This window comes from Lontra canadensis, unplaced genomic scaffold, assembly GCF_010015895.1.
Source record: "Lontra canadensis isolate GAN:19392208 unplaced genomic scaffold, GSC_riverotter_1.0 scaffold6, whole genome shotgun sequence".
Taxonomy (NCBI): Eukaryota; Metazoa; Chordata; class Mammalia; order Carnivora; family Mustelidae; genus Lontra; species Lontra canadensis.
This window is the reverse complement of record NW_022631000.1, coordinates 2,868,573-2,893,519: the sequence shown is the minus strand read 5'-3', so window position 1 is coordinate 2,893,519 and position 24,947 is coordinate 2,868,573. Positions and strand designations below refer to the sequence as shown.

Below are 24,947 nucleotides of genomic sequence, written 5' to 3'. Positions count from 1 at the left end.
CCCAGGTGGCTTGAGATGGCTGTTGGAACCAGCAGTCTATGGCTAATAATCAGTTTCAAAAAAGTACAATATACTGTACTTGTGTTTTGGGAAAATAGATGCAGACTTTTAATGAAAATTGAGTTACCTATTTCAGTATTTCAATTTATTTGATATAACTGAAATCTATTTCTGACGTTTTTCTGTTCCTCTTCCTCCTCTGTGCTATTTGTCTGTCTGGCCATCTGTCAGTCTGTCCATCAATTCGTCTGTCTCTCTCCATCTTATTATATTCACCATTTTTATGTTAAGATTCTAGAACTGTCAAGATTCTAGAATTGACACTTAGTACCTAGGAACTATTTGCTGAGTGAATGGCTGAATGAATTCCTCACAAAAATGGCTTGAGATAGCTGAATTCTACTAACAACTGTAGCTTACTGAGCCAGTAAGAGAAATGGAAATCTGAAGTTGCTTTTGTTTTAAGCTCTAGAAGATGCTCACATGGGGACTATAAATAAAAAATTGTGGGTAATAGCTAAGGGGTGTCAGTTAACAAATACTACTAAATCTTTTAACTTTCATTTACCATGAACTTCTCTTTTTAATGTTCTGCCTTCAGCCAGTACAATAAATAATCTTGATCTGAGTGAGAAATTATTGATCCATTCTTGTTTATTTTTTTAACTTGCTCTGAATCATCCACAGGTATCTTCTGTTTTGTATTTCTCTTGTAAGCTTATTACCTTAAAGAGTATTCAGAACTGCCTTTTTAAAGATCTGTAATAAATTTCTTACCTTTCTAGCACACTTTAGTGTTATAAACTGTTTATTTGATATGAACTTACAAATTTTACAAATTTTTTTCCCTTTGGAGAATATTTTATGTTTCACATCACTTCTACTTAGTAGATTATCATCGACAGTTTTGACTTTATACTTTGTTAGCTCTTTTTGTGAATTTGCCAGAAGAACCAAGTTTCAGTGGTATTATTCAGTTACTAATGCATTTAATGTATAAGTTAATTTGTAATTAATGATGTTAGAAATACATTCATCAGTTTGTCCTATAGGTATTTATTTCTGCCTCCTCTACTAGACCATGAGCTCCTTAAGGAGAGATATCATGTCTTAATTGCATTTATACCCAGTGCTTAGCTCAATACATATTTTAATTTTGTACACTTGGGCTAATGTTTGTGTCATTTAATCTTGAGTTTTGGTTTTCTGAATTTTAAGAAGAGAAATGACCTCTGAATGACCTTTTTATATCACAAAATTGTTTATTATCTTTTTAAATACCACATATGAGAATTCTTTGTGCACATAAAGTATCATATAAAAATGTTATTGATGATTCTTTTTTTTTTTTTTTTTAAAGATTTTATTTCTTTGCTTAACAGAGAGATCACAATTAGGCAGAGAGTCAGGGAGAGAGAGAGGGGAAAGCAGGCTCCATGATGAGGAGAGAGCCCGATGTGGGGCTCAATCTCAGGACCCTGAGATCATGACCTGAGCTGAAGGCAGAGGCTTAACCCACTGAGCCACCCAGGTGCCCCTGATGATACTTTCTATAGAAAAAAATAACTTATTATGTACTGTCCCCATTGAATTCGAAAGACATCAGTGCACATTCATACTGTTATGAAAAATAATAATATTGTGAGGATTCTATGGACCTATGAAATTGTAATCTGTACTGCACAGGCTTTATACCAGTTTAGGGCCAAGACTTAATAATAAGAGGTCTAAAATTTCTGGGTGTTCTTAAAATCTATTCAGTGAGAATCCTAGCTTTCCTCAAGTCCTTTCTAAATAGTTATGAAATTTCCAGGTCGTATTTGATGTGGGCTCTGAAAATTCATTCTCTTGGTGGTAGTTTTTTTGATTGTTACATTTAGAATAGGCATAGAATTTGGAGCCAGACATCTGGATTCAGATCTTAGCAGTATTGCAAACGTGCTGATTTACCTTGGGCAAGTCACTTATTTTATCTTTAAAACAGGGGTAGTAACACATCTTATAAGATTATTGTGCAGATTTAAGGAGCTAACTATGTAAAGTTCTTAATATTATGCCAGAAACTTAGTAAGTGATTAATAAATGGTGGTCATTATTTTTGTGTTTCTCTTATTGATGTGCTATCAAAAGTACCATTACTGGTGCTGTAGTTGATGCTCCTGAAGTCCTCTATGGTGAGGATGCCAGTATGGGGTTCTGAGATCACTGCCACCCCTGTTACTATTACCAGTGCTGCCAAGGCAGTTGTCACAGCCACACTAGTATTATCATTTGGCTTAAGGAGGAGTATTAGATTCCTTAAACCATGGAAATAAATTGCAAATATGGCTTTACTGTGACTTCAGTATATGTGCCTGATTTAAACTGAATATAGCATGAACACAGGGTATGCTCAAGGATGGGACTCTTGCAGCCAGCCTCCTCCCTGCCTGCCTATCTTAGAATCAGGAAGAAGAAATAGGAATTTAGATCTTCTGAGGAGACATGATATTCTCACATTATTGTTATTGTCATTATTGCGAAGCATGTAGTAAATATGCCAACTCTTTGTTATAAAGATAAAATGTCAATTAACAACTAAAAATTGGTGGGTAGGAGAATGGGAGCTATGACTGATTTTCTCTGAAAATCTAGCACTTATGCCCTTGATGAAACCTGAGGAAAAATGTTTTATGAAAGCCAAAGATCTTATTTTAATCTTAGCCTATCTTTAGTGTTCACAACTATTATTGTTGACTATAATGACAACTTGAATGGAATTTATGCAGGAAAAAAATACTGTGTTTTATGCCAAAAATAAAGGAATAGTTAGAAAACACCAAGGGTGAAAAGGAAATTTGAATTAAAATGGTCTCTTTGAAGTAGTATGTTTATTTTTTCTAGATAGCAACTTATTATTTGAAAATACATATATTTATTAAGCTTTCTATTACTCCTTTAAAAACTTTTAACTAATATTTATTACCTGTTTATTATGATATTACACTGTGACAAATGATATACCTGTACAACGTATATAGTATGGTGTTGAATTTTATCTCAATCTATTTGCTTAACTTCTTTCTCTATGCCTCAGTTTTACCTCATCTGTAAAATAACATGATAATGTCTAGGAATGCTGGAGAGTAAATGAGAAAATTTGCTTTTCTCTTGTAATTTGGTAGTTTGCCAATCAATACATAGAGATGTATCTATTTTTATAAATATGTGCTTCCTTATGAGTGGACATTCAGATATTTTTCATTTTTTATTTGTTTAGCATTGCCACAGTAAGTTTGTGTATTTATTTTTATAAACTTTTTTATTATTTTTATAAATTCTTATAGTGTCATTCTTTTATATTCTAACCAGAATTAAGTGTTATCATTGAAAAGTTTTTTTGTTAACCTGTTGGCAAAAATAAATATAACTGTTCATATGAAATTGCTTTCATTTCAGTCATTTTTTATTTTCAGTGAAGATGGATTTTGTATTTATGTGAGTTTTCTCTTAGTCTTTGTATGTATTGGGGTGTTCCATCTGTTTCTTATTGACTTGTAAGAATTTATTAAAGAACTTATTAAAGGTATTAACTCTTTGTTATATAACACATTGTAAAAATCTCTTGAAGTTTCCTATTTATCAATTTTACTTTGTTTATAGTATCTTCTGTAGTTTATAAATTTAAAATTTTATTGTGTAGAGTATGTTAGTTTATCCTTGGAAAGACCTCTTCAGTCTCAAGTATAGAAATAGGTTAGTTAAGTGGTATTTTAATTTGTGATGATTTATATGAGATATCAGATTCAGAACAACTGTCTAGAGATTATTTTCCTAATTGAAGTTCTGATTCCTTTTTTGCCTGTCTGGAATCTGGTATAAATGTCTTTGGGTGGTTGGGTTGCTTTCAGCTTTTGGCTATTGTGACTAACACTGTTTTAAACATTGGTGTACAAGTGTCTCTACCTCTACTTTCAGTTCTTTTGCATATCTACACAAAAGTGGAATTTTTGGATCATATGGTAATTCTAATAGTAATTTTTTGAGGAACCACTGTGCTGTTTTTTATAGCAGCCATACCATTTTACATTGCATTAGCAGTGCAAAGGGTCTCAGTTTTTCCAGATCCTCATTAAAACTCATTCTTCTTTTTTTTTGGTAATAGCCATCCTAATGGGTGTGATGTTATATCTCATTGTGGTTTTGATATGGACGTTGTAATGATTAGTGATGCTGAACATCTTTTCATGTGCTTGTTGGCTATTCATGTATCTTCTTCAGAGAAATGTCTATTCAAGTCCTTTGCCCTTTAATGAATCATGTTATGTTTTACTTTTGAGTTTTAGTAGTTCTGTCTATATGCCAAATATTAATATCTTACCAGAAATATGATTTTCAAATATTTTCTCCCATTCTTCTCTGACTATACGGTATGAAGTCAGAAATCATTAATGGAAGGAAAACTGGAAGACTCAAAAATTGGTGGAAATAAACACACCTAAAGCAACCAGTTGGTTTAAGAATAAATCACAAGGAAATTTAAAAATGCTTAGGAATGAATGAAAATAAAAACATGGGATGCAGCAAAAGCAATGCTAAAGGAAAAATATATAGCTGTAGATGTTTGCATTAAAAAAAGAAGAAATATCTCAAATCATCAACCTAACTTTATAACTTAAGGAAGAAGAAGAAGAATAGTTTTGCCAGATACAGGATTTCTGGTTGACACTTTTCTCCTTCAGTACTTTAATATCCCCATGCTTTCTGGCCACCATGGTTACTGATGAGAGATCTCATGGAGTATCACTGTTATATGAGGAGTTCCTTCTCTCTTGGTACCTTTAAGATTCTCTCTTTGCCTATATCTTCTGACAACTTGATCATTAATGTTTCTTGGTACAGGTCTCATTGAGTTTATTCTGCTTGTAGTCCCTTGGACTTCTTGGATGTTTATATTCATGTCTTTCATCAAATTTGGAAATTTTTTTTGGTGATTATTTATTTCAGTAATTTCTCTGCTCCTTTATTTTTTCTCCCTCTGAGGTACCAGTGTTGCATATATTGGTTCACTTGTTGGTGTCCCACAGGTCCCTTAGGCTCTGTTGACTTTTCTCAAATTTTTTTTGTCCCTCAGATTTGATAATTTCTATGATCATATCTTCAAGTTATCTTTCTTTATTTCTTTTCCGTTTCCTTAAATCCAGGACTGATGATGGACTATTTCTTCTGCCTGTTCAAATCTGCTTTTGAGTCACGTAATGAATTTTTCATTTTATTTATTTATTTATTTACTTTAAAGTTTAAGTAATCTCTATACCCAACATGGGTCTTGAACTCATGACCCCAAAATTAAGAGTTGCATGTTTTCCCAACTGACCCAGCCGGATGCCCCATGAGTTTTTCATTTTAGTTATTATACTTTTTAGTTTCAGAATTTCCTTTTGGTTTATTAATATATTTCATCTTTTAATATTTCCATTTATCCATAGATCACTTTCTTGACTTTGTACAAGACTTTTCTTTTAGCTTTTTGAGAAGCTTTAAGATGGTTGTTATAATGTCTTTGTCTATTGAGTTTGCTTTCTGGATTTTTTTCCCCAGGGACATGTTCTTTTGGTTTATTTTTTTTTCTCTTTGAATCATCCCATGGTTTCCTGTTTGTTTATATTCCTTGTGGTATGTTTGTTTGTTTGTTTGTTTTTTGTTGTTGAAAACACAGTACTTGAATCTTATAGTACTTGAATCTTATATAATATAGTAAGTCAGGAAATCAGATTCTCCCCCCTTCCCAAGGGTTTGCTGTTTTTTTTTTTTCTTTCCTTTTTTTCTTCTTTTTTTTAATTGCTGTTTTTCATTATCTCTGTTCCCACACATTGGCTTGATATGTAAATATAAGATCTTCCCAGGTCTTTTCTGAGTTTATGCCTTTCCCTAGTATTTTTGTGACTTTTGAATTCCTTTGTATATGTGATTATTTTATAATACTGCAATCCTTAAATATTTGGTTCCCAAAAGGAGGAGATGGGAAAAATAAAGGAGGGGCAGATAAAACAAAATAGGTGCTAGCCCTTTAAGTCTCCCGGAAGTGCTCTTAGCTATATGGGAAAAGTGTTGTAACATTGGTGGTGGTTGTTGCAACAATGGCTGCCTTTCTCTATGTCTGCTCATCCATGAGCAGAAACCACCATCGTTAATCAGAATACAGATTCCCAACCCAATATTTGGAGAATAAGGTCCTTCTTGCTTACCTTGGTAATTGTAAGCTGTGCAGCCTATTTTAGGAACTTGGGCTTTGCTGCTTGCTTTGTTCCTAGTGGTAGGTGACTGGGTCACTGCTACCAACTTTGGAGCTCAGATTGACTGAAATTAACTGCAGTTTACTGTTGATCCTCTTGACTAGTAGTTGCAGCCTTCAATAAACTCTGGAATACCAAAATAGTTATATCAGACAGATTCTGCCAGTGTGGCCAGTGTTGTCTAGGTGGCAAGATGGTAGGTGCTTCCTACTCCACAATTCCCCTGTGGTCATTTGTATGTTTTATAGTTTACTGTACAGGGATACTTGATTTATTCTTGGTACCTGATTTTGTTTTTTTGACAATGCAGCAATTATTACATAATGTATTCTATTATGAGAAAATGATACAGGTTAATTATTTTATATAGTTTTTTATTTCACAGGTTTTTCTACTACCATGAGTTTTATTAAAAACTACCATGAGTGAAAGTATTGTGTGTAAAGATTTCATTCATTTTTGGGCTATTTTAATTAGTACTAAATTGTTTTCCCAATGGTTTTTATCAATTTATTTTAAAAAATTAATTTTATTGACATATCATTGACAAAACATTGTATTAGCTTTAGGTGTACAACATAGCAATTTGATATATATCTGTATTGTGAAATTAACATTGTAAATCTAATTAACATCATCTTGTATAGTTACTTTTTTTCTTGTAATGAGAACTTCTAAGGTCTAATGTCTTAGCAACATTCAAATGTACAATGCCCTATTGTTAATTATAGTCACCATGCTTGCATGTACATTATACTCTAGCACTTGTCTTACAACTAGAAACTTGTACCTTCTTACCACCTTCATCCATTTGCACCCACTTCTCTCCAACCTCCCCATCCTCTGCAACTACCAATCTGTTGACTGTATTTAAGTGTTTTTTTTTTTAAACTAAAAGAGTTGACAATTTTATTTTCACAATACAAATGAAAACTACTTTTTTTTTTTTTTTTTGTCCTACTAGCTCCCCTGCAAAAACTATTCTTTTTGATAGGAAGGGGGAGCAAGTCTTCCTTGTCTTGCTGTTAGAAAACACCCAAAGTCACAATACCATGATCTCCTGGTGAAGTAGAACAAGTAATATAAAATAGATATAAAGAGGTTCCCATCTCTCCTTATCTGTCTGATTGAGTCATTCCTGGCCAAGTGGGCACCGTCATGGGATGTATAGGAGGGCCCAGGCATCATTGGCATGTGGCTTCCCAGAGTTGGCCTCATTCCAGAAGCAGGTACACTGGCATCATCCCAGGAGGATGAGGGTCCATCATTGGCATGGGAGGGTCCCCCCATTGGGTGTTGGCATCACACCAGTGTGAGGAGGACCCAGGAGACTAGGGAGAAGTGGGATCATTGCTTTTGCAGGAGGAGGAGCAGGGAATTGCCTAAGAGGTATCCTGAAATGTAGCAGTTTAAATATTGTAGCAGTTGAAATGTAGGTGTTGTTTTGTTGATCTGGTTCTGAGCACGTCCATCCATGTCTGGTAGTTTTTCTTATTCTCTTTGTGTTTCCTACTATTATACTGTGTTTTTCTGACAGGTGGAGAGTCATGGATGAAGTATCTATTGCAGTAGTTACAGTAAGACTTAGGCATGTTGATCTGCAGGCTGTTGGCCACTCCCTGTTTTTTTGTTTTTTTTTTTAAGTTCTCACATATAAGTGAGATCAAACAGTATTTGTCGTTCTCTTTCTGACTTATTTCACTTAGCATAATGCCCTCAGGCTCCATCCATGTTCTTGCAAATGGCAGGATTTCTCTTTTTTGTGGCTGAATAATATTCCTGTGTGTATGTATCATATTTTCTACATTCATTTATCTGTTAGTGGACACTTAGGTTGTTTCCATGTCTTGGTTATTGCAGTAGTGTTGCACTGAACATGGGGGTGCATATATCTTTTTGAGATAATGATTTTGATTCTGAGCATAAATACCCATAAGTGGAATAGCTGGATCATATGGCTGTTCTATTTTTGAATTTTTGAGGAACCTCCATAGTATTTTCCACAGTGGCTGCACCAGTTTACATTCCCACATTCCCATCAAGAGTGCTCAGGGGTTCTGTTTTCTCTACATCCTTGCAATGCATGTTATCACTTCAAAACAACAACAACAACAACAACAACAAAGTGATTTTGTTTGTTTTTTTGATAATCATTCTGATGGATATGAGGTTATATCTCATTGTGGTTTTAATTTACATTTCTCTGATGATTAATGATGTTACACTCCTTTTCATGTTCCAGTTGGCCATGTGTATGTCTTCTTTGGAAAAATGTCTGTTCAGTTCCTCTGCTCATTTTTTTTTTTTTTTTTAAGTAGGCTCCATGCCCAGCATAGAGCCCATAGTGGGGCTTGAACTCAGCACTCCAAGATCAAGACCTGAACTGAGATCCAGAGTCAGGTGCTTAACCAACTGAGCTACCCAGGCACTCCCTTCTGCCTGTTTTTTTTAATGGAAAGTTTTCTATTGAGTTGTAGGAGTCCTTTATATATTTTGGGTATTAACCCCTTATTAGATATATGGTTTGTAAATATTTTCTCCCATTCCATGTATTGCCTTTTCATTTTGATGATGGGTTCATTTGCTGAGCAGAAGTTTTTGGTTTTATTGTAGGGTTGCAAGGTTCTTGTCTCACAGAGTAGAAGAATGAATCTTGTGGACACAAAAGGGTGAAGTGAAGTGAAGGTTTATTAAGTGAAGATGAGAACAGAAAGGAAAGAAAAAAGCTCCCTAGAGGGAGAAGGATCTGGAATGGGTTGTCACTGAGGGCTATTATGGCCAGTCTTTTATAAAAAACTAACCAGGGAACTTGGTAAATTTGTCAATACATGGTGGGTTTCTAAGTTTCATGAGAATATCTTGTCTATATTTAAACCAACATGGTGGACTGGTAAATATCATGAGACTATCCTGTCTCTGTTTAGAACAATGAAGGTGTTCCCTTCTCCCTTGTTAATATCTCATCTATAACATTTCTCCACATCTGGGATTTCTGTGAGCCTGGACATGTAGCTCCCTTCTTGTCTCTTCCTACCTAGCCTTGCCTGTTCCTTACTCAGTTTGATGTAGTCTCACTTGTTCATTGTGCTTTTATGACCTTTGTTTTGGTATTCATTCCAAAAAATCATCGCCAAGACTGATGTTAATGAGCCTACTCCCATTTTTTCTTCTAGGAGTTAGATGGCTTACAGTTTTAATGTTTTAAATTTTTAATTCATTTTTTTATGTATGGTATAAGATGGGGGTCCAGTTTCATTCTTTTGCATGTAACTATTTTCCCAATGCTATTAATTGAAGAGAATCTCCTTTCCCTATTGTATATTCTTGTCTTCTTTGCCATAAATTAATTGGCCATGTTTGTGTGGATTTATTTCTGGCTCTTGATTCTGTTCCTTTGACCTGTGAGTCTCTTTTTATGCCATACCATACTATTTTAATTACTATAGCTTTGTAATATAGTTTGAAATTAGAATGTGTGGCAGTTTTGTTTATCTTTTCAAAAAAACTAGGTCTTACTTGTGTTGATCTTTTTTTTAATATATATTTTTAAAGATTTATTTTTTGAGAGAGAGTGTATGCTCAAGGTGGGGAGGCAGCAAGGGAGAGAATCTCAGACAGATTCCCCACTGAGCATGGAGCCCAGTGTGGGACTTGATCCTATGACCCACGAGATCATGACCTGAGCTAAAACCAACAGTCGGATGCTTAACCAGCTAAGCCACCAAAAATTAATAAGAATTAACAGAAAAAATTTTGATCTTTTCTATTGTTTTTATTTCTGCTCTGATCTTTATTTCCTCCTTTCTGCTAACTTTGGCCTTAGTTCTTTTTCTAGTTTCATGAGGTATAAAGCAAGGTTTTTATTGGAGTTTTTGTTTCTTAATGTAGGCATTTATCACTATAGATTTCCTTCTTAGAATTGTTTTTTGCAGTATTCAGTAAGCTTTGATATGTTGTACTTAAATTTTTATTTGCTTCAAGGTATCTTTTGATCTCCTTTTTGCTTTTTTCTTTGACAACTTGTTCAGGAGCATATTGTTTAATCTACATATATTTGTGAATATTCTAGCTTTTTCCTGTTACTGATTTTTAGTTTAATATTTTTGTGCTTAGGGACGCCTGGGTGGCTCAGTTGGTTAAGCGGCTGCCTTCGGCTCAGGTCATGATCCCAGCATCCTGGGATCGAGTCCCACATCGGGCTCCTTGCTTGGCGGGGAGCCTGCTTCTCCCTCTGCCTCTGTCTGCCTGTGCTCGCTCGCTCTCCCTCTGTCGCTGACAAATAAATAAAATCTTTAAAAAAAAAAAAAATATTTTTGTGCTTAAAGATAGTTGGTATGATTTCAATCTTATTAAACTTGCTAAGACTTTTTTTGTGGTCTATCATATGATTAATGATTATCATATGATTATGAATGTTCTGTGTACATTTGAGAAGAATTGTGTATTTTGGTGTTATTGGATGGCATGTTCTATAGATGTATATTCATTCTAGTTAGTCTAATGTATGGTTTTAGTCCAACGTTTTCTTGTTGTTTTTTTTTTTTTTTTTTTGGTCTGGATGATTTATCCATTGCTCAAAGTGGGGTGCTGAAATCCCTTACTAATATTGTATTAAGTTTTCATTTATAGTAATATTGTGCTCATCATATCAAAACTTGTTTTTCATACAACCTTCTATTTTATATATTTAATGAGTACCTAATAATATAAATGATTCCTTCTGTAGGTAAAATTTATTACTCCAAACTTTATTTTGTACTTAATTTTTGATATGTGAACCATGCTTGAAACATATAAACAATTCCCTTTGGGTTATTTTTTGATTACATATAGATGTGCTTATCATGTACTTCTCTTCATGGAATTTTTACTTTTTAAACCTCTTTGATGTATTTAATACCTGTATCATTCTTTTGCTCATTTTGCATGTGACCAATCCCGTGGTGTCCATATTTTTTTTTTCCCACAAAAGAATAGGGAGAATTTAATGGTAAAATAGGGATGAGAACTTAATTCTCAAATCTTAGTTCAGTATTCTTTCTTCTGTGCAGATTATATATGCTGCTATATGCGACTGTATATGTAACCTGTAAAACTGGATTTTTATCTTGAATATAAGTCAACTGGCTTCTTAATTCATTTCGATATAGAAGAGTTGAATATATTTTCTTTTGCAGGGGTTCCCAATCAAGTAAGACAGTAGATAATAATTATGCAAAGCAGTCTTCATACACTAAAGAAAAGCAAAGAGACGATGATGGCATTTCTCTTGTAATGTCTGATGCTCAACCTAAAGGTTTGTGAACCTTGAAAATTTTATTCTCATTCGAATTTTTATCTTTTGCATTTCTAATAATTTTTAAGTTATAGTTAACTTTATTTAATCTTACATTTAAAGGATTTGTGAAAGTAGAAGGAGGTACATTTAGCAACACAAAGAAAATTGCTAAATTTGTTATTTGTACACTATGATATACATTTCTAGATTTATTTACTGAATCTATAAGTTAAATTTGAATATTATTTCTTTTTGTTATTATGGTTGGGGCTAGATATACAGCTATACACTTAGAATGTTAGTTTAGCTATTTGTAAGTGTTATTTTCATGGATATGTCTGGTAATTCATATTGCTGCTAACTCGATTATTATTCTTAGCTTCCCACTGTCTATCCTCCTATGACATACATTCTTTATTCATTAGAATTTCTCTCAACTCTAGGAGGATGCCAGTACAAGCCACTATTAGCAAATTTAAAGGTAAATACATCCCAGACTTCTGAAAATTCTTTTTAGGCCTCCTTGCATGTAGGGTTAATGAATTGACCTCTTTTCTTCTTTTTGTCTTTCTTTTAAGATTTTAAAATAATTTTACAAAAATTCGCACCAAAACAGTTTACGTTAGTCAGATGTGGAACTAACATCTTTAGGGGTCTCTTGGATTACTGATTACTTGAAATTAGTTGGGATATTTTGTTTTCTGAATGATTTTATAAATTATTCACTAGAAAAGATTTTTTTAAATGACACTATGCAAAAATTCTTTGTATTTATTTGAAACACAGCTATTTACAATTTTTAGTAGCCTTTTTTTAAAAAAAGATTTTATTCATTTATTTGACAGACAGAGATCACAAGTAGGCAGAGAGGCAGTCAGAGAGAGAGAGAATGGGGAAGCAGACTCCCCGCTGAGCAGAGAGCCTGACACGGGGCTCGATCCCAATCCCAGGACCCTGGGATCATGACCTGAGTCAAAGGCAGAGGCTTTAACCCACAGCCACCCAGGTTCCCCTAGTAGCCTTTTTTCATAGAAGAGGAAATCTTAAAAAGAAACTAGACTAATAACCAGCTTCAACTCTTACAAGGGCAATGTAGAGAAAGCATTGTAACTGTAGATGTAATCTTTCAATTGGTCACTAAGCACTAGCTACACATAATGAAAGACATTTATTTTCTTACAAATTGTACTTTTCCCCCAAAATATTCTCATTAGTAACCAAATTAAAAGTATTTGGACAAGTGGTCTCCATTCACATACTTTCTAGACACCACTGTAAACTCTCACATTCTCTCTGATTTCCTGGATAGAATAGGAATAGTTGAATAAAAAGCTTCTGATTTCTACCTTTCAGTATTACTTCAAAGTCACAGTGGAATTTTAGACATAGGCGGGGAAAAAAATGCATGATTAAAAACAAAACAAAACAAAAAAAACACTTTATAGTTCCTTAGTACCCCTGAAGTTCTCTTCAGAGATAAAGTCTTTTTAAGAAAAGTAGCTATTGAAACTTGATTGAAACTCACCATGTTTCCATCTTTTGGATAATTGTGTCCAATACCAGTTTTTGTTTTGTTTTGTTTTGTTTTTTAGAGAGGGAAAGGGGGGATGAGAAAAGGGAGAGGAGAGTCTTTTTTAATATTTATTTTTTATTAAAAATTTTTTTTTGAGAGAGAGAACAAATAAGGGGAGAAAGAGAGAAAGAGAATCTTAAGTGGGCTGCATGCCCAGTGCCTGATGTGGGTCTCAGTCTCATGACCCTTAGCCAGAATCAAGATTTGGACACTTAACTGACTGAGCCACTTAGGCACCGACCCCCATACCAGTTTTTTAACATAAGCCCATAAATTAATGGGAATTCTGAATTCAACTCCAAGTATACCATTCTTTCATAGTATACTGTTTGCCTTATAGAACTTGCTTTTATCTAAATAATATATTGGTACTATACACACATACACACACACATATTTTAAAGATTTTATTTTATTTTTATTTTTTTTTGCATTTTGTAATTTTTTATTTTTTTTAAATTTTATTTAGATTTTATTTTTAAGTAATTTCTATACCTAACGTGGGGCTCAAACTCACAATCCCAAGATCAAGAGTCATATGCTGTACTGATTGAGCCAGCCAGGCACCCCATATTGGAAATATTTAATATTCTTTTGTTTACAAGAATTTGTAATTTCTTTAATTTTACATACTAGTAAAATTTGTGAGTTAAATTGTATATATTATGTAGGTAGAATCCTATTTATATTATGCCAAACTCTATCTAACTTATTCTTATTTTCCATGAGATAGTCTTGGCTGATGTTTGAAAAGCAAATAAATTGTTTGAGGGAAAACTCCTGTATAATAGGGTTTTTCTCAAGCCCCTTTCATTTCCTCAGTCTTTTTGCTGTAGTATTTATGTTTAGAAAATGTAGTTTGATACAGAAGTTATATGTAAATATTGTATTTGACTACCTTTCCAGTTTACAAAGTTACTCCCCCCCGCCCCCAAAAAAAGAAGCAGTTGTGCTTTTCAAAATACTATGTTTAGGAGGATATTTTATTTTTCTGGGGGAGAGAGCAAAGAGTATTTTCTTTGGAAATTGGAAGACTGTTGACCATCTTGGCATTTTGCCCTCAATCCTGACCAATGCCTGCCTTTTAAAGAATGACAAGAGATACTATGAATGTCAGTTATTAGGTGTCTATGCAGCAAGAATAAGGGCAAGAACAGTTTGAAGAGAAGGTGGGTAGTATTGAAGAATTTTGAGTGAATAGAGAGGTCAGGCCAGTAAGTGTTACATGAATTATAAGTTATGAATTCAAAGAAGCTGCCTTGGGACTCTGTTTACATATAATTTGAGTATGTGGATGCAGAAAGCAATAGAATTCAGGATGACCTTTAGTCAGTAAGATAGAACCTTTTGGAAGGTATTTTTGTATAGTACATATATTTGATATAGAATATATGAAATTCTAAGCATTTTTAGTAGTAATTGACATAGGTTTCAAATAATGTTTTGTTGATTTACAGAAGGGAGCATTTCTTTATCTGTAGGGGAGTAGATTTATTTGATACTTAAAATGAGATTTTCATTTTTAAATAGAAGAAACTGAATCAAATTGATAGCTTTGTGAATGATCGCATATTATATTCTGCTGTTGAGGTTAAATGTCTTGCCTTCATTCATTCATTCATTCATTCATTCATATTTTTAAAGATTTTATTTATTTGTCAGAGAGAGAGAGAGAGACAGAGAGAGAAAGAACAAGCAGGGGGAGCAGCAGGCTGAGGGAGAAGCAGGTTTCCTACTGAGCCAGGAGCCCAATGCGTTACTCAATCCGAAGTCATGACCTGAGCTGAAGGCAGACGCTTAACCTACTGAGCCACCCAGGTGTCCCTTGGCTCCTTTTAAAAGAGCAGTGATTAATACTCATAAGTACTGTCTCTTTTCACTTAAAAAAATACATACATGTATATAACATTTAAATTTTAAAAAGACAACTAATTACTAAAATCACAATGAATTATCAAGACGTTTTAAAATGCAAATTTTCTAAATTTTATTGTCACTTCCCCCTCTTTTTGTATACAATCAAATGTAATTGTAGGAAAGGAAAAATATAATTTGTTTTGCTTTGGTTAGTAAAGAATACTCCTTTTATATATATTTTCCTCACTTTGTATTTATTGTACAATGAACATTTACTTTGTGTAGGCAACTTAAAATAGGGTATTTCTTTACATTCATCCCTGTCAGTATGAGAGTGTAATGATGAATTTTTTTTAGATTAGTTTTGGAAGTTGTACAGCAATTTTGATGATGTTTATGTGAGCTCTTCTAAAAGGGATTCTTTCTGTACTTTTTGGCCATATTTTTGTTTCTCTTATTTTTTAAGAGCTCAATAGTGGAAGTAAAGGTTGTGATCATCTTGAAGATGGGAGCAGAAATAAGGATGATACATTTTCTGATTCAAAAGTGGAACCTGCCCTGACTTCCAGGAAGAGAAAGAAAAGGCTTAGAAGTAATTTACCTGGTTCTCATAATTCTACTTCTGCTTTGTATGAGTCAGCAGAACAGATAGTAAGTAGAGGTATTTAGATATCATATGAAATAATTTATTCTATGACAAAAATGAATTGACTGTGACCAAATAATGTTCTTATAACAATCTGTTTTAATCTTTAGATTTCTTTCTATTCTTTGCCTATTTTTTTGATTCTCTGTTTGATTTTTGAAAAATAACTTAAATGTTTTTAGTAATATAGCTATTGGAACAAATTTCAGATGTTATGAACAAGTAAAGTTAAAAATACTCTGATAGCACTTCTTACTTTGGTAGGTTTCTGGTGGACTTGTTCTCTTTTATTTTCCCTTATTTTAATCAGATTTTATTAATGCTCCATTCATACTGTCCAGGCAATTGCTTTTTCACACACTGAGTAAAATTATTACCAGATTTCTTTTATTAGTAGTAATTTACTTACCAACTTCTTTAAGACTCTACCTAGGATTTAGGGAATTTGTTGAAAGTGAAGAATTACCATACTTAATGCACACTATTTTCAAAACTTAGTGAACAGTTAATAAAAGAAGAGAATTTTTTTACTCCTTTCATTCACAAGGCCTTTTAAGGACTTTTCAGTAACTTTGAGTTACAGGTTTAGATTTAAGTGGTGATAGAGATGTGAAGGCAGTGACTGATTTGATAGTTTTTTCAAATTGTTAGCCTCTTAAGTTTTTAATTTTTTTGCTTTTGTTAATAAAGTCACATGATGTCATTTGGCTTCATTACTTTTACAAAATAAAACTGTAAAAAACCCTTTTCTTATTCTAAAGTTGACTTAGGTTGTGGGAGACCATCTGAACCACTTGTAAATATGGGAATTTCCACATCACAGCCTTTAAAAAAAATGTTTGGATGTCTGATCGGACAGACCAAATTCTGTCTTTTTACTTCGGAGATTCTGGCAATAGTAATATAATATAATTATGTAGTTTCCTATTCCTATAGTTATAGAAATGATATTTTTACTTTTATATTCTCCTTTAGGAATTTAAACTTGAAAAAATTCTTTAGCCAAATCTGACTAATGCTAATTTTCTGTATGCATTTATGTTCAGAAAACACAAGAAAATGACTCAGCAGCATCTGCTGAATTTGAGAAGCCAAGTGAAAACTATCATCAAGACTCAAAAGTGCTTGAAGAAATTACTCCTGAACCTGTAGAAAGTGATATTGCTAAACTATCCTTACTTAATAGTCAGGAGTTGGCTTTCAGTGCTGCTCCCAAAAGTACCTCTGACTGTTCAACCACTGAAACTTTTGAGAGCTCTATTTCCACTGATACTGTGGGGAATTCTACCCTGCTTGAGAAGGAGGAGTTGAATGCAATAGAAAAGCCCGTTTTAAGTGAACACAGTGAGGGGAACCAATCTTTGATATCAGTTGAACCGAGTAAGTAACAGTAGGATAATAATGTTTTTAAATTTTCTCTGCTTTACTTAGTTGTTTTATTTTACCTCTCAAATTTTGCTGAGGTGTTAGCTGTTTATGACATCCTTGTGGAATATATTAACTTGAGAAAAAGAAAACTTGGGGTTTTGGGACTTTTCATAAATTTTGTAATAATGATTTAGGTAAACAATAGATTACTTGGAAGCAGGGTTTTTTTTTTTTTTTAGAATTGTGAACTGTAATTTATCTCAGTAATTTTTTTTTAAAGATCTGCTTATTGATTTTAGAGAGAGAGCATGCTCACACATGTGTACACACATGTTGGGGGTGGGGCCGCAGGAGAGACTCTTTAAGCAGACTCCCCTCTGGGCATGTGCTGAGATGCTCAATACCATGACCCAGGAGATCATGAACTGAGCCAAAACCATTTGTTGGGCGCTGAGTCAACTGAGCCACCCAGGAGTCCCTCATCTCAGTAGTTTTTAAAAAGGATTCCAGAAGAGCCATTATTATTGATATTTTGGTTGATGAAGTTGAAGTGCGGAGTTTAGGTGCTATATAATAATTATCATTAATTTTGATTTAACTAATGTTCAAGTATTTGATACACTCACATGGTACAAAAAGAGGTTTTAAAGGATACACAGTGAATAGTTTCCCACACCTTTTCAGGCATCCACTGCTTCCTCCTGGAGGCAACTGATGTAACAGGCTTTAAAGTACAATTTATTTTTTTTTTAATTTTTATCTTAAATTTAATTTTTCTAAGTACAGTTTAGAGTGCTGGAACAATACATTTTTATTATTCTCGCCAGAACTTTTCCCTAAGTTCTTTCTCATGGCTTTATCCATTTTTAAGTGTCTTCATCCTCTAGAAAGTAAGGTTGCAGGTAACTGCTAAACAATAGCACTGATATGGAAATATTGTATATAACTAGTATAAATCAGATAATGAATGATAGTCCAGCTTCTAAGTTGGACAAAGTTAGATGATTAAATTTTAATGGGATTATTAAAGGTATATTGCATGAATTAGAAAGTTTTCTTTTTGATGTGTGTTTATTGTGACACATTTAAAAAACAATTGTTTCTTTTTAGTTGTTGTTTCCAGTGATGAAGAAGGACCTGTTGAACATAAAAGTTCAGAAATTCTTAAATTACAACCTAAGCAAGACCATGTCATCACTAATGAAAATAAGAATACTTCTGAATCAGCATTGTCAGAACTTCCATTGATTACATGTGAATCTGTACAGGTAATTTATTTCTGCTTTCTCATAATTAATAGTGAAATATGCACTACTGACTAACAACTGTTTCTTTCATCAAGCAGAATATTATAATAAAAATTACAAATATTCCTAGTTTAAATTTGAGATAATTTTCATATTCGCTTGAAAACATGTAATTTTATTGAAGTGAAAGAATTTTTTTTGGTCATTTATATTTTTTTCAGTCTAAGTATTCTATGACTTGAATTACTTTTTCTTTTTTTTAAAAAATGATTCTCATTAGACATTTAATTACTTTATCAAAACATTTCCTAGAATTGAACAGTTTCCCATATTTATCTGTCCGGTCTTCCAGTAGTGTGGCTACCTGGACTTATTCCTTTTCCTCACATGCAATTAAGGTAGCATAATGTAGAGGAAAGAACATGGTTTCTGGAGATCACAGACCTGTGTTCAAATCTCACCTCTGTCATTTGGGCAAGTCACTTCTTTAAGTCTTAGTTAACTTATATGTTAAATGAGGTTGATAATACTTACCTCACAAGATTATTTTGAGTATTAAAGGAAATAACATAAGAAAGCATTTAGAATAGTGTCACAAACCTAGCAGTTTGGTAAGTCCTTTGTCTTTTCTTTCTTACAGAAGATAACAAATGGAAGTGTCTTATTGGCTTAATGTCAGCCAGTTGTGTTTTGACATAGTACTTTAAAAAGTATAGCTGTAAAGTGAGGTTCAAATCATTTATTGTCAGTATTCTTATTATCATCTTTTTATTATCCTATTTTAAAGAAATGATTATCAGTGACCACCAGTGTAGAATTATGGTAAAACTTTTGTTGGTTTATTTTTTAATAATGTCAGAAGCTGTTATTCTCTAAGGTGTGATGAAGAATGGGTCAGTTCTATACAAAAAAAATCTGGTGGTCTGATTATTGTTTCACTGGTGTTTTTATTGCCTTGGTGCTCTATATAGAGATCAGCTTAGCATCTGTGTTGGGAAATTTTGATAAAATGTAACCATTTTTGCTTGATTGGGCCAGTAGCCTACTTGATGTCTTAGTTGTATTGGTAATAAAAACCATGTCATTATTGATAATGAGTTCAAACTTCTCAATGAATTATAGTTTCCTGGGCAGCATGTAAATTCATAATGCAGTATGAATGATCATATTTTAAGAAAATAACACTTTTTGTAGAACTGATGGAATATGATTACAACCCAGGCAGAAAATAATGTGAAGACCTACTAAGACCTATAGGGCAGCATACCTTAACATCTCTACACCTTTCCTTGTTTCCAGTTTTAAATGAAGTTATGAGAAACATGGGTTGGCCATTTTTAGGAAGCACTTAGTTTAGTCTTTGCAAAATGTGAGGCCCCAAAAAGAAATTCTTTTTATCCTGTCTTCTCATTTTATCACTTAAAACACACACACAGTTATTAGTCTGACAGATTAGAGTTCCTGTAGTTGATTTGTTATCTGTTCCTTAAGGGATAAGAAGAATTTTAGAGTGAGCAATAAAAGATAATGATAAAGATTTTTTATTAGGCAGATAAATGGCATTGTGAGCTGGGTTAAGAATAATGAGTACTACGTATGTTTCACATGAGGATTAATCACATTTTCTAGAGGTAGAAGAAGAGTAAGTACACGTGCGTAGTTGCTGTAGTGGTCATTTATTTGGTTGTTAGTGATGTTAGGGTTAAAGGGGAATAATGCACAAAGGCTAGCCAAATGTGGAGTTGAAAAAGTCATTTGAAAGCAGTTTAAAATTCAGAAGAGATTGTAGGAAACAGCTGCTGCTAATACTTCCCAAGAGTGTATTGTAATTTAAAAGCAGAGTTCTGTAGTTGTTTGAGTGAAAGTGGTGTAATTTTTGAGGTTTTGGGCAACTGGTTAGTTATTTTCAGACATAGAACATAGAGTAAAACATATAGATTTGATATAACATATGGTTCTTAGGCACTTACATGCCTTCAAGTGCATTACCTAAGAGCATCATCTTGGTGTATGAAACAATTTTACATGGTTGAAATAACCCTTGACCTGCAGGTAGAAACCTGGATTTGACTTAATGTTGCTTCACACCAACTTTATGACCTTTGCAAGTCACTTAACCAATCGAAACATCTATTAGTTTTACTTATGAAATGGAAAAAACAAACAAAACCCAAACTACCTCACAGGGTGGTTGTGATTAAAAGAGATAATATATTTAGAAACGCATTTCGAACTAAGGTACTATATAAATCTTAATATATTTCTGTTGAGCTAAAATTGAATAAAACCTATTAGGGAATATTAAGTTTGAAATTATGGCTTTGATGCAGAGGGAGATATATTTCTAGAGCTTAGGCCTATGTAATTAATTTAAAATTCAATTACTAGGAGTAGTTTTTTCAAGGTAAATCATATGCTTTTTAAGAAAAAAAATCTAGATAATGATTTCTTTACAAGAACAGTATAAAATCCTTCACAAATTCATTAATAGAGATTTAAAGAAGTATTTGACTTTGAAAATCATTGTCAGCATTTGTCTAATATTTAGGGTTATATGCATTTTATAATTTATTCCTTGTTAGGCTTCATCTGAATTATGTCCATATAATCCTGTCATGGAAAACATTTCCTGTATTATACCTAGTAATGAGATGGACCTACAACTGGATTTTATATTTACTTCTGTTTATATTGGTAAAATAAAAGGAGCTTCTAAAGGTTGTGTTACAGTAAGTATATTTAATTTGTTTTTGTTTTTTCAGTTTTGGATTATGGACAAGGCATTTACAAATTGTCGTTTTTTAAAATATAAATGAAAATGGAATTGAGATTAATTTTATATGGGACACTTTGAATATGTCATTATACCTACTTTGAGACATGACTTTAACTGGAGGAAATCCTAAAATCATAAGGGAACATCCTAAAATTATATCTTTGACCCACCTATTCTAATGAAGATCATGTATGAAAAAGATCATATGCAGTATTGATACTCATTGAGTTCTTAAACTTACTTGGTGGTAAAGTCAATTGTTATTCAGGATATAGTTGAGAGCAAAAAGAAGAAATCCCATTTTGCTGCTTTAAATTGTAAACTGAGTTCTTCAAATTCCTAAATTTCTTTAAAGATCTCCAGGAGTAATTCCTAGACTGGATTTTACTCATGTCTCTGTATTTTCTTACTATTTCTGCCTGTTTAACATTCTAACCATCCTTTTAGGCTTATCTGAAATATTTCCTCTTCCAGGAAACCTTTCCTGATTCCTCTCTTCTAGCCAGAACTAACTTCTCCCTTTACTGTGTATACTTAGAGCACTTTGTTTGTACATCTGTTGTAAGATTTATTCTATGGGTTTATAATTGTTTATATTTTTGCCTGAACTTCTCCATTGGCCTTTAAGCTTCTTGTGGTGAAGAGCCATGCTTTTATTTGCTTTTACACCTTCCATAAATGGTTCAATCCTAAATAAGTGTGAAATGCTAGTTGAATTGCATTGACCGTGTCAGATTATAACTCAGGTATTCTCCCAAAAGTTTTATTAATATGTCAGTATGTTAGGGATAGGGCCGAGAAAAATAAAATGGTAAGACATACACTCTCCTTTCATGGAATTTGTAGTCTAATGGAAGAGACAGACACATAAACAGGTATTTACATTGTGATAAAATGTTAAATGGAAATATGTACAAGATGGGTGCATATGGGAATATCTATCTGGAGGAATCCCGGAAGACTTCACAGGGAAGGCACATGATTTAAGACATAAAGTAGATGTTTACTTGGTGACTATGCGGGAGGATGGCCTAATTTCATGTATACATCCAGCAAAATCTGGGATCTACAAATAATGGTAGCTTGTAATATAGTTAAAATTGCTTTGATTGAAAACACAAGAACAATTTTGTTTAATATTCTCTGATCAGTAGCTTTTAGATATTAATGATTTTGGAATGCCTGGGATGGTTTTATACTTTTTTTTCTTTTAAGGAATTTCCTTCACTTTTTATAATGTTTCTCCCTTCCCCTCCCATTTTACTTTTTTATTTCAAATTCAGTTTAATCATTTTTTCTTCTGTTAAGTTGTTTGTAATGGTGAAAAATTAAATAATATAAATATATGATAATAATTGAGTAGTCAGCGGAGAATATCCAACATAAATACTCAGCGGTGGGTTTTCATTAGTTAATGTTATTAATTGTATATTATAGTTAGGTGGACTTGTGGGCAAAAAATAAGACCAAACAAAAAATTATAATTGAGTAAAGAAACTATTTTATTTTAAGAAAAATTTAAAGAATATCTATAATCTTGCTTATCCAGAAATATTTGACATCAACTCTGCTGTCAGTATCATTCTATATTCTTCATATTAGATATGCATATATGTTTAAAGCAGAAGTATATGACATATATGCTGTTTTGTAACTTAGCATTATTAAGTTAGTTCATGTATCTATTTTGGGGTACTTAAGTTGTCTTAACTCCTGACTGTTGAAACATTTCGGTTGCCCCAGCATTTACTATTAGAAGTAGTAGGGGAGTGCAGATATTCAATAAATGTCATAAAGTAGGTTTCCAAAATTTGTTTCATGTTTGTTGGAACAATTCTTATAATTGAAATAAAAACTTAAATGTCTAATTAAGGGAAAGTGATTTAGTAAATCAAAGCAAATATATACAGGTAAAATATGTGTATATGAAGAAAGACTGAGAGGAATTCTGTAAATATTAAAACAGTATGTTACTAAGGAGAGAGCATAAGCAAGTTTAACATATAAAAACAATAACATGAAAAGGGGAGAGAAAAAGGTAAAAGTCTTAAAACTTTCAAGGATCCAAAAGACTTCTTATATATTCCTTTTGCAGACACAGTTCATAATGTTTTGTAACAGAGAAATGAAAGAACTTTTTTGTGGGGGAGTAAGTAAGAGAATTAAATTCAGTCATTTTTCAGATATTTAATGAGTCTCTACTAATGTATCATTGTAGATTAATTGGAGATACTGTTCTCACTCTCATGATAGTTACATTTTAGCTAACCTAGAAAAATACCTATATTGGGAAGCTATTTACGTAAATTAGAGCTCATTTTTTAATAGTTGAACCTTTTTTTTTTTTTTAGTGTAGAGAATGCTGCAGTAGATGTGAACAGTTCATTTTTTGTTTCTCAGCTTTGTTGATAGTAGGGCAGTTGTTTATTAAGTAAACATTGTGTTCAGAGAACTGTACTGGCCATTGTTAAGAAGTTATAAAATAGGTATGGTATGATTTCAGAGAACTGGGTTTATCTTACTCTCACAAAAATATCTGTCTTCTCTTCCTAACTGGGGATTAAGTTTTTGCTGGGAATAGGGCTTTGCCTTTGGGAGAGGTTACATGTTGGCTTAGTCATCACACAAAGATATAAATAACTATCATATCCTTGCTGAAAGATTTGATATAGGACAAGAATATTTACTGTGGAAGAATGAGAGCATAATGACAAAGTAGAGGCCAAGATATATAGGTACACTATTCTAGTTCATAATTTTGTAGTACTGTCTATAAAATCTCAAAAGCAAAATTTCTTATACTCATTTTCTGTAACTAATTATTTACATTTGATGAGATATATTTTATGAGATTAAAGACTTACTAAATATCTTCAGAATTTGGCAAGGGAAAATATACATCAAATATATATAGCAGTTGTGTGAAAGTGACAGAATAATAAGGTGCATTTGACTAAATTAGATAATATACTTAATCAGATGTTAGTGTCTAATGATAATAGTTCCTTTTGAAAGATTTCAGCTTTAGATAAGAGCCTATTGAATTTAAGTTCAGTAAGTAACCTAAATTTACCCACTTACTTTGTGTATAATTGGTAAAGACAGGATTTGAATCCCAAACTCAGCTTTTAACTCATATGGACTTCTGGCTGAATTTTGCTTTAGTGGCTGACTTAGACTCTGAAATATGAATTTTATATGTATTAATCTGCAATATGAAATAATTTTTAAATTGGAAAAAAATGAGTCACAATAATCCTGTGGTTTCACTGGACATTGTTTGCTACTTATTTGGAATTCTGTTGGTAGTTAATTTAGGTAGCCATGTACCAAGACCATTTTTAATTTTGTTTTGTGCTCACAGACTATACCCCTGATTTGGTAAACAATTTCATAAATGTATTGATCAGAAGAGAAACCCAACTAAAGAATAAATAAATAGCCATGAATTCATTTTGACATTAATGGAAAAATGAGTTTAAAAGCCTATTTTAGATGGAACATTTAAGATTTTAGGTGCTCCATGACCTTGAAAGTTTGTTATAAAAGCAGTACTTCAGGTCAGATATATACAAAAATTCCTAGAGAAAATTAGTGTTCTGGCAGAGAAGGATCAGAAAGAACAAAAACTTTGCTGCACTTTCAGTCAGAAGTGAATTTGTAACATGGAAAGATGAATGCTAAGAATGTCAACAAAGCCAAGAATCAAACCCTGTTTTGTGGTTTATTTACCAAAGTCACTGACACCTGGGGGTTCTCTTGGCATTTCTTGGGACTTTCTCTTATACCTTCCATAATATTCAGGAAACATTTTTTAAAAATATATTAAGTAAAGTCTTACTGGTTTTTAATAAATGAGCATATTGAGAGTTAAATTATGTGCTCAGTGTTCTTCAATAAAATTAGGTCTTTACCAAGAAAACCCCA

The 24,947-nt window shown here is 32.8% G+C and overlaps 1 protein-coding gene and 1 pseudogene across 6 annotated transcripts in view; one reads left to right on the top strand and one right to left on the bottom strand.

The window, feature by feature from the left end:
- SENP7 (SUMO specific peptidase 7) overlaps positions 1-24,947 on the top strand; it is a 168,639-nt gene that overhangs the window by 95,564 nt on the left and 48,128 nt on the right. For 5 of the 6 annotated variants that reach the window (XM_032852067.1, XM_032852066.1, XM_032852064.1 and 2 more), the window contains 5 exons: positions 11,453-11,571; positions 15,450-15,634; positions 16,676-17,009; positions 18,108-18,265; positions 20,827-20,973. In XM_032852067.1, coding sequence (XP_032707958.1) covers positions 11,453-11,571; positions 15,450-15,634; positions 16,676-17,009; positions 18,108-18,265; positions 20,827-20,973 — 943 coding nt within the window. Of the gene's footprint in view, positions 1-11,452; positions 11,580-15,449; positions 15,635-16,675; positions 17,010-18,107; positions 18,266-20,826; positions 20,974-24,947 lie in introns of those variants that run through there. The other variant, XM_032852070.1, reaches the window with a different exon arrangement.
- On the bottom strand, positions 7,391-7,867 carry LOC116864506 (annotated as a pseudogene).